This window comes from Drosophila elegans, unplaced genomic scaffold, assembly GCF_018152505.1.
Source record: "Drosophila elegans isolate 14027-0461.03 unplaced genomic scaffold, ASM1815250v1 contig_476, whole genome shotgun sequence".
NCBI lineage: Eukaryota > Metazoa > Arthropoda > Insecta > Diptera > Drosophilidae > Drosophila > Drosophila elegans.
Window position 1 is genome coordinate 13,197,192 of NW_024545863.1, and position 10,261 is coordinate 13,207,452.

At 36.2% G+C, this 10,261-nt stretch overlaps 2 protein-coding genes across 2 annotated transcripts; one reads left to right on the forward strand and one right to left on the reverse strand.

Annotated features, from left to right (window-relative positions):
- The first annotated feature begins 75 nt into the window (after window positions 1-75).
- Window positions 76-7,614, forward strand: LOC108148345 (E3 ubiquitin-protein ligase RNF13). Its single transcript, XM_017275357.2, has 9 exons — window positions 76-400; window positions 3,080-3,354; window positions 3,509-3,681; window positions 3,742-3,836; window positions 4,097-4,290; window positions 4,355-4,550; window positions 5,009-5,371; window positions 5,435-5,579; window positions 6,308-7,614. Exons 2-9 carry the CDS (start codon window positions 3,244-3,246, stop codon window positions 6,648-6,650), a joined length of 1,620 nt encoding a protein of 539 aa, XP_017130846.1. The 5' UTR covers window positions 76-400; window positions 3,080-3,243; the 3' UTR covers window positions 6,651-7,614.
- A 670-nt stretch (window positions 7,615-8,284) lies between these two features.
- LOC121467601 (kunitz-type serine protease inhibitor LmKTT-1a) lies at window positions 8,285-8,812 on the reverse strand. The gene is made up of 2 exons (XM_041709423.1): window positions 8,589-8,812; window positions 8,285-8,530 (listed from the first exon to the last, which is right to left on the reverse strand). Exons 1-2 carry the CDS (start codon window positions 8,668-8,670, stop codon window positions 8,340-8,342), a joined length of 273 nt encoding a protein of 90 aa, XP_041565357.1. The 5' UTR covers window positions 8,671-8,812; the 3' UTR covers window positions 8,285-8,339.
- Window positions 8,813-10,261: the final 1,449 nt, after the last annotated feature.

Here is a 10,261-nt window from a genome sequence, read left to right on the forward strand (position 1 = left end):
TAGCTATCGATATATAGGTACGGTATGGTTAAAGGCCTGGCTATATCGATAGTATCGAATCACAATCGTTTTAAGTTCCAGCTCTAGATGTTTGTGTGTGAGCCCTCTGCGGATGTAAATTCTAATATCCGATAATTAGCAAAGTGGAGCCAAAGTGTCCCTTATCGCGACTGTCATGCTCTGGCTGCAGCCAACGAGCTGTCGCTTTCCCCGTTGAGATTGGACCACGAATTAAGGAATCCCACGTCCACGGGCAGGAGCAAAACAAAGTAAAACGCAATACCACTGCGATGGCGACGAGTGAAGGGGCGAGCGAGTGTTGAAAAAATCGGACTGGATATAGGATTTGGCCAAAAGTCGGCCTAAACAGTCAGCCAAAAGCACGAAAAACAATAATCAAGTGAGTGAGCAGTGGGTGTACGTGAATCAAAAGTCGGAAAAGCACAGGAAATCGCTCAGCTGCTTTGTTGTTGTGTTAATTAAACGCACACACACACACACTCATGCACACGGGTCTCAGCAGATACGCCTGAAAAAAAGCATAACAAAAGCGAACATACGAAATTGAAGTACATTAACTTGTGGCTGCTGTCTCCAATTGGGCGCATTATTCGCTTATCCTTTGGGTGTTTTCACCTGTAACCCACGATTGTGAACATTTCAGGGCACATTTCTACATACATATGTACATACAATCCTACAAAAAGAAAACCTTGAAATCACATTCGTGCCTTGTAAAGTTCAAGGTGTGCGTTCGTGAGTGTGTGTGAGTGTGGGTGGCTGGGCGCTGCGTGTGGTGTGTGGTATGTAATGTGTAATTCGAAACAAAGCAAATTAACGCGATTTTCACGAAATGTAATTTCTGAAACATTTCTAATTGGTGAACATACAATCGATATGCCTGGATATTTTGGTTATTTGCATGAGCTTAAGTTGATTAAGGGTTACTTTTTTTCATAACAAACATTTGCTAACAAAATTAAAAAAAAAAAAAAGTTTGTTGATAAGAGAAAAAGCTAACCAACATTTTGAAAGTTTATTTTTATTATATATTTGTTTTAAATGAATTATTAAATTTTGTATTGTAATATTTTGCTTTTTTACAGCTAAAACTATTTGTTTGTGATATTTTTTACAGAGCAAAGCAAATTTGGGATATATGTAATATAAATTTTTAAAAAGAGTTGTAAAATGTTATATTTTTAAAAATAACATATTTCTTAAATAACTGTAAAAAATAGTTAACAAATTGTTTGGGCATTTAATTAGTTCTTAAAAATGTAAGTAATTCGTAGCTCCAATTCCTGAACAATCCCTAGAGCGTTATTCTATTAAGCGCACGCGCCTCCACAGATTGAATTTCGCATTATTGTTTACCCATCCAATAAAAATAAAGTCACGTTCTCATTAAAACCTCTGCTCCGTTTGTCTATCGATGTGCTAATGCCTGTGACGTTTTTTTTTGTTAAATCGTAAATTTAATACACATTTTGTGACATATTTGCACACTAGCCCCGGGTGTGTGTGTGCCAAAAATATTAGCAGATTTAATAATTTAGCGTAAAAAACTTTCCACATTTGTTTCTGCCCCATTTGTGGATCGGACAGCGTTCTGTCGGCGATTAGTAAATGGGCATGCGATCTGGGTCTTATCAGCAAACGCTGCTCGTGACTCATCTGGTTTAAGCCGGCAAGGCAGGCATTTGTTTTAGTTTTGATTGCATCTGCAGCAGTTGCCCCTAAGATCTCGGTCACTATTGGATGGCGATAAAATCAATTGATGGCAAATTGAGCTCAATAACAGACATACAGCAAAATGCGTTGATTTTTTTCTATTAGGTAAACATAAAATGCATTCGTGAGAAATGGAACTGACCGACGCTGTGTCAACAAACAAAACAGATGTTTGACAGAAGCAGCAGCAGCAGCATGACTGAAAATACGTTAAATTTTGAAGAATCAACAAATCAACAAATCAACAACAGCCCCAGTTGCTTGTGAAATAAAAAACATTGATCACAAGCCGTTTATCTTATCAGCTGAGCTGTTTGTTTGTCCATGAGAATTTGGTGGGGGGAGAATTTACAGGTTGCCTCAACCAAAGCCCTCATTTACATTACCAGACGGAATAAAAACACTAAAATGTCGATGGAATTTATAAACTTCCTTTCCAGCAGAATATGTTTTTAAATAAGTATACAGTTTACATTTTTTAAGTTTGGCCTTTTTTCGGAAAGGTACTGCTAATAGTACAAAATATTTGCGAAGAAATAACTTTGGTAAGGAAAAAACAGTGTTGGGGTGTACCTAGATACTTTTTGGTACCTTATAGTTTGTCTAGGTACCTAGGCTTCCTTTAACCTTGCCTAGCTAAAGATTATTATTTATCTTAAGAATATGGTATGTTTGGTTTTTAGCTACTGACCTATTTTTTTTAATTAGCTTGATAAGTTAATTCCACCGCAGATGCAAGATACAATTATGTTCCTATTTCATGTTGCTACAACCAGAAAATGTCAGGGTGTGTACAAAATATTAAAATTCAATTGCAACTTCGTGAAGATCATATTGATTTAAAAATTATTAATTTCAAAAACAAATTTAATTAATAATTGTGTTTCTACCTTATTTGTACCTCTTGACTTACCTAGAAATTTGAAAAATTTTTGTAATTTTTTTACTTTACCTAAATACAATGTTGGGAAGGGTACTTGTTTTTTTATATTGTCTAGGTAAGGTACAAGGTATTTGCTAAACTTCAAGCAACACAACAAAGATATCTTTCGTTGGAATTATTTTTTTAATGCAGTAAAACTGTGATGTAACTAATTTGAAAAACCAAAATAAAAACTGTTTCGGTTCCAAAATAACTAGATAAATTTTTCGTAAGGTACAACACCTAGGAAAACTAAAAAGTAGCCACATATTTTTGAAACTAGGTATGGTAAAGAGTACATTTTCTTACCAAAATTAATCATAAGTAATGTACTTCCCAACACTGCTACCATATGTACTTTCAGGTCCAAACACACAAGATTTATCCAGTTTATTAAACATCTTCCCCTTTATATTTTTTCAGCCCGAAGACTAAAGGCACTGAATCGCTGGCGGTGTCACACAAATGAGAGATGCAAATAGTGCGGATGGTAATAACAAATCGCAGCAGCAGTGGACATAGCGGACTAGAACAATAACAGTATAGACGAAGACCCGATCTCCAGAAGAAGTGTCCTGGGTGGCAGAATGTCCAAGAGGGGTTGTCACATACTCACCCTGCTGGGTTTGTGCCTGGTCTGTCATGAGGCTGCTGTGGTCAGGGGTCATGTGCTGGTCTATCGAAAAATAACCAGCCAGGTAAGTTCAATAAGGATAACCTTATAAAAGCAAACTTATATCTACATATTTAAAATAAACGCTTATAATTAAAGCATTCAAAACTTAACAGTGGAAAAGGCAATTTTTGTATCTAATAAAAGATTTCAAGTTAATGTAATATTTTAACTTTCAGTTAATTGAAGAGTTTAATGACATGCCAGCGCAATTCGGGCCCCAGGTGCCTTCAAATGGTCTCAAAGTGTATGTGGTTCCCGCCAGGTACCCTTACTACGGTTGTGATGCCCTGGACAGACCACCGCACTTGAATTACCCACCCTCAGCCAAATTTGTGGCATTAGTATCGCGGTGAGTTATCTAAGTAAATATTAAATGCATTGTTCTAGCTTAACTTTAACTCTTTTGTAGCGGTGGCGATTGCACCTTTGAGCGGAAGGTGCGAGTGGCCCAGAATGCAAGCTATTCTGCTGTGATTGTTTACAATAACGAAGGCGATGACTTGGGTAAGCAGACGCACGAATGTAATTAAGTCAACAAAATGAGTAGCCCAAAGAATTGTTAAAAATAACTTAATAGGAACCCTAAAACTAAATTAGAGCATTCAAAGCTCAGTGTTTAACTGTAAGGGTTACTTACAATACTTTCACTTGCCTAAACCCTTGCTGTGTTATACAAAATATTTTGGTTTTTTAATTAATAATGTGCTTATATTTATTAAGCTTTATTATGTAGTGTATGGTTTCTAATTTCACCCATATTGCAGAGCAAATGTCCGCCGATAATTCGTCGGGCATAAGAATACCGTCGGTTTTCGTGGGCCACACGACTGGCAAGGCGCTGGCCACGTACAACACACCCGAGGTGGTGCTAATAATTAACGATGAGCTGCCCTTCAACATCAATACCCAGTTAATATTGCCCTTCTCCATACTGATTGGCCTGTGCTTCATCATCATGGTAAAAGATCCGAAGTTTAATCGCTTGTTATTGCTCTGACTGGATTTCTTTGTTTACCGGTTAGGTTATCTATATGATCTACAAGTGCATACGCGAGCAGCGCCGTCAGCGTCGCCATCGACTGCCAAAGAGCATGCTGAAGAAGTTGCCAGTGCTCAGATACACCAAGAACAATGCGAACAACAAATACGACACCTGCGTCATCTGTCTGGAGGACTTCATCGAGGACGATAAGCTGCGTGTGCTGCCCTGCTCGCATCGTAAGTGAACTTACTTCATTGAACTTATACGCTTAATTTGTAGAGGTTTTATGATAACTAATTTATCTGAATCAATGCATTAAGGGGGTATAGATTGTATATTTATTTTGTTGCCAGCTTTCCTCTATTTTTTTCAAACATATAATTATTTAATGGTTTTTTAATGGTGCTCCTTTTTGTTTGCATCAAAAACCAATACATAATATTTTAAGCTTTTATAATTATTTTTGTTTAAACCGTTATGCAAAATACAAAAGAAACTTAAGCGTCTACTGAAAATTCTGTGTTATATTTTTATTTGTATTATCTATTCTATAGAAAACAACATAGTAAAGCGAAGAACAAAATCAAATTGAGTTGAATTGGAATGTTTTTTATGGGAATGTTTTTATGCTATTAATTCTAAATAATGCTAAATATTACTAAATCCATGAATTAATCACCGGTTTTTCTTTTAGCCTATCACACACATTGCATCGATCCCTGGCTTACCGAAAACCGTCGTGTGTGTCCCATCTGCAAACGCAAGGTTTTTACGAAGGGCGAAGCGCGTGCAAGTCGGAATCGACAGCCTTCTTTGGATAACGTCACCGATACAGATGACGATACTACGCCTCTGCTGCAGCCGCAGCAGCACCAATCCAACGGCAGGCAGGCGACCCAGGTGAACTCCGCCTCCTCGGCAACTGGAACAGCTGCCGGGAGCAGCTCGAGTGTTGCTGCAGCGGCTGTCGCCGGAACCACACGACACGGAACCTTCCGGCGTGGAGACGCTGGCCGAAATCCGTTTGAAGAGTCTCAGAGCTCGGACGATGAGAATGGTACGTCTGCTGGCGAAATTGATTCTGTATCTGCTGAATTAGCTAATGCGCTTGCTTGGGCAGCTCTACTGGACTACGAAGTACGTCCGGCCACGTCTGCAGCACACGAACGCATCAATCCCTTTGACCGTGCTCCCAATCTACCGGCTCACCTAGCCGAGCAGTTAACTGAAGTTCGTCCCTCGGTCTGGTCGCGCATCAATTTTGGGTAAGTATATCAGAGATTAAAACCGAATCCAACCAATATATTGGTTTTGGTAAAAATTTGTATTTCGTTTGCGGTTACGGTACCACAGCCAAAACATGTAGTAACAAGTATCGTAATGGTTCAAATAACTATCTATTATTGCAAAAAAATAAAGATAAGAGCGGAAAAGATTTTTGCATGCAATAGCTTTAAATTTTTTTACTTGTACTTATTTACTAATGAACTCTTAGCAACTTTATATAAAAAATTAATATTATTTACATATCGACACTATTTTTCACACTAAGTACACTAACTTAAATGTTTGACGTGTAAAATTTACGTTAGCAAATTTTTGTTTGAATGATATGGAGTGTGAAAATAATCCTCTTAAAATAATAAATGGTTAAGATGTTTTACGACTTATGTAGTATTAAAAAACACATTTTTACAGGACCGGTACTAATGTTTCGGTACCGATAATGGTTTTTCTAGTTGCTATGTAGTTCGGTTAAAAGGTTTAATGAAATAAAAGTTTTTTTAATTGAGAAATAAAAAAAATTTTAATTTTTAACAAAGTTCCTGTTATTATATTTACCTTAATATGCTAATTTTTTACCCCTAACTAATATCTTCATTTTAGCAATCCATTATATATATATTTATTTATTCATGGGTGTTGGATTATGTGACACAATTATATTCTTATTAAAATCCATAAAATAATTGTGTGCTTTTACTCTCATTAGCTCGTTCTTCCGCCGGCGACCGACTGTAATAAGTGTGGCAGCGCCACCCTATCTGGAGCACGTTGAGTCCGGTACCAGTGCCATGGGTCTGCCCGCGACGGGGACAATTGCTGTGGCCATGCCCGCATCGAACAACATCCTCAATCCGAATTTAAGCGGCTCCTTCAAGGACGACGAAGAAATGCCACCGCATCGCTCGATCTACGAACCGATAGCAATCAGCACTCCTGCCGCGGACTCGGGAGCCGTCGACGATTCGGCGTTCCTGCAAACGCCCACGCAGGGAGGCATAGGCGTGGCCGCCCTGCCGCACAGCGCCTCCGATCGCCAGTTTCTCATATGAGGCGAGCTAGTTCGCCACGAGTCCTTAGCCTGTAGGTTGTGTCGGTGGTCGCCAATCCACGGACCACCAATCCGGTTCCGAGTTTTTTTTATTGTGGGCTTGCGATCAATGCTTTGGCTGCCAGCTGCTTTGTTTTAAATAATTAACAAATGTTTATTATTAATATTGATAAATATGTAGCCGAACCTTGTGTTGGACTGTGCGCTGTCCCACTTCCAGGACACCCACCCACAAATACCCACACAGACACAAAACACACACGTCATTTATATGCGTATACAAATTGTGATTTATTTTATATACATTTTACAATTAACCCAATCGGCATACTTACATAGATACCGCCTCGCCTGCAAACTCCCAACCAAAAATATAAACGATATATGGAAAGCCAAGAATAACACGTTTAAGATTTATTTGTTTACCTGATTCGCATTAATCATTGGTTCTGTATTAAATCAAGCAACACTCAGACACACACCTATTAACCTGATTCACTAAAATAATAGTCATGTTTTACCCAATAAGTGGTCATTTTATTTCGTTGTACTTGCGAACTGTTATCCAACAAAATTGCAATGAAATTAGTGCAAACGCATGATTATGTGGAATTGGCCCGTATACTGTACATTATTCTCGATTTAACTAATTTTAAGTTTACTATATAGCATATAACAAAAAAAAATCCAATGATGCAATAGGTTTTCCAACTCTGTTTTCAAAATGGAAAATTATATTTCGAGTCAAAGTCGTTGCCACACTCCACTTAAAGTAGAAAAATTAGGCGCTAGTTTGTGATTATTTTTCCCAAAAATAAAAATATATATTCAACCAATAAAAGCTGTTCACAACAAAACGAAATCAATTAGGGCATAGATGCAGATATATATTTAAAAATGCTGTGGCAGTGTAATCTAAATTTAATTTACATTCAACAAAATAAACGTAACGGATATAAACTAAAGAATTGCTTTTTCTTACTACCAAAAAAAATATTGCTTACAAGTACCTAATTTTCTTAGACCCACCACTTGAGCTACCAGCCCCAAGCCCAGATGCTATAATCGAAGAAGTAAGTTCCCAGGCTCGCTTAAGCGCCCCCCGATGTGCTTAGGTTTGACGGGAAGGGTGACACAGTCACCCATACAGTTCAAACACCTCCGGAAATTTTGTACAAATGATATAGTCGTCTGATTGGAATGATTTTAGAACCGTAGTATACAAAAATTGAATAACAGCGAAGTTATATTTTTCTCTATTGTTGCAACGCTACAATTTTAATAAAATTAAAACTACAGTTCTTAAGGGGACAAAACGCTGATTTTTGCGATTTTCTCATTTCTAAGCGAATATAAATATATTTGAAGAGTACCTAGGATTGTTTTTTTTTTTAATTTGCAGCGGTCGGTCAGTCTTTAAAAACAAAAAATGGCGTATTGGGTGCGCAAAGTTGTATTTACAAAAAAATTAATACATTTTTTTAATATATTAGTTTATTGTGCGGATAAATGAAATTAAATTTAAGAATTTGCGATTTTAAATTTTTGGGGTTTTTTAAAATCGAAGGTACCATTTTTACAAAAAATTTAGCCTGTTAAAATAAAAAAAATTTTTTTATTTCCTTGCAGTTTAACATTCACAAAAAAATGAAATCATATAAGAGCAGAATCAGAAATTATATATTCGATTTCAAGGACACGAGCTTTGGCAGTGCCTTAAGGAGCAGTAACGGTTTCGATTGCCGCCACATCCCAGGTACTTCATCTTAAGGCATTTTCTGGATCGCTGGTTGTAGTACCACATTTCATCCATAGCATTTCCTCGACAAGATGAAACTCGTCCATGTCCTTCATGCTTGCCGCCGATGCAATTCTGATTGTCTATAAGATACAAAAGTTCATACAGTTTAAAGTCTATAGGTATAGCCTATAAACCTACTGGGACGACCAACGCAGCGCTCCTGGGCACAGGATATAGTCACATAGAGGACGATGCATGCCAGAACCAGAAACAACTTCATTTTTAATGGTTTTTTTAAGATATTCGACTTGATTAAAATGATCGGTCGAATGATGTGCTTTTATACTTGGAATACAACATTTTTCCATTTGGAGACGAAAACACATCGACAATGGCCTCTATTGTTTTGTCTTTTGAGACGATCAGATAATGCTATTCAACGAAGACTATTCTAAAAATTGCGCAAGATGCATCTGTGTCCGGGGCAGTAATACAATATTATTAAGTAAGATTCGATTAAACTCTGCTATGATAATGGAAATTTATTTTTCTCAAAACTTTCCACTTCCAAGTCAACAAATCTGAACGATCTACTTTCGATTAATCTTTCTCAATAATTATTGCGTGAAGAAAAAAACACTTGTGCTGAACAGAATGCCGGTTATAAATAAAAAAAAAGATTCTGTTAAAACTTAATTTAAAATTTGCCAGTGCTACGAAAATTAACAAGGTATTTTTATTGTTTTTAAATTTGTTGTTGTTTGCTGTAAGCCACACATTTTGAAGTCCAAGTTTATGCATTTGCATTCTAAATGCTAATCTAAATGGTTTTACAAAACTTAGTTTTGTTAAACTGGGCTCCTCTTTAGATGTTTTTAACTCATGAAATTTGTATGGATACAAAAAACTGATTAATTTTAGGAGCGAACGTAATCTCCGTATAATTCTAAGCAATATCAAATAGCTAAAAGGTAATAGACAGATAATTCTAAACAATATTGCAAATAAAAATTAAATGTCAAAAGCACTTTGAAAAGATAACTTTTGGGTTTTTGGGAAAATATACCATTTAAAAGCAAGACCTCAAATCAACACAATTGAAGACAATGAAAACTAGTCGGATTTTTCTTAGGAGGCCATGAGATTATTTTAAGCAAAAAAAAATAGCAATTGTTATATTTTTAAAATAAGTACTATAATATTTTTCCACAAAAAAAAAATCAAAAAACTATATTTCTTTTTCCCCTACGATTTAATTTTTTTTACGTAATTATAATAATAAAACTGATCAAACCCTAAAGGCTACTACGAAATTTTTCATTTGAAAAACTGTATTTTTCCTCAAATGGAAAGTAAAACGTAATTTTAGAGCAATAGTTCCTTTAAAAATAATTGATAAGAAATGTTTAAAGATTACCTTCTGCCTATGGGCAAATCCATGGCTTCGGACGCGACATCCTGACATCTTAAGCACTCAAAATAAGTGTGAAAAGGTAGGTTTTTTATTTTTTAATTTTTGTTTAGAATAGCTCCAAATCATCTCTACCAATGGTAAAAAACTTAGCTAAATATATCCAGTAACTTCTTATAATTTTTAGGCCCTCATCAAATCGATCAACCCAAATGTACATATGTCCTACTTTGTTTGTCAAAAAGTATGCAATGGTATGGTTTATTCGACCTATTAGTCTAATTGATAATATATTCTGGTCGATACTAACAGGCAATTCGCTTTAGACATATCCATGTTCGCCCGGCCGTAAAAAAATCGATATATATATATATATATATATATATATATATATATATATTGTTTGGTTCCTCACAAATATCTGTGCCCAGCAGTTAACTTAAACGCACCTTAAGTCAGC

What these genes read in the sequence shown, in the direction of transcription:
- LOC108148345 (XM_017275357.2), top strand. Translation starts at nt 3,244, where the DNA reads ATGTCCAAGAGGGGTTGTCACATACTCACCCTGCTGGGTTTGTGCCTG. An exon ending in GAGCTCGGACGATGAGAATG is followed by an intron (nt 5,372 to 5,434) that starts GTACGTCTGCTG and finishes TTGCTTGGGCAG; the next exon opens with CTCTACTGGACTACGAAGTA. An exon ending in TGGTCGCGCATCAATTTTGG is followed by an intron (nt 5,580 to 6,307) that starts GTAAGTATATCA and finishes TACTCTCATTAG; the next exon opens with CTCGTTCTTCCGCCGGCGAC.
- LOC121467601 (XM_041709423.1), bottom strand. Translation starts at nt 8,670, where the DNA reads ATGAAGTTGTTTCTGGTTCTGGCATGCATCGTCCTCTATGTGACTATA. An exon ending in GCGCTGCGTTGGTCGTCCCA is followed by an intron (nt 8,531 to 8,588) that starts GTAGGTTTATAG and finishes TGTATCTTATAG; the next exon opens with ACAATCAGAATTGCATCGGC.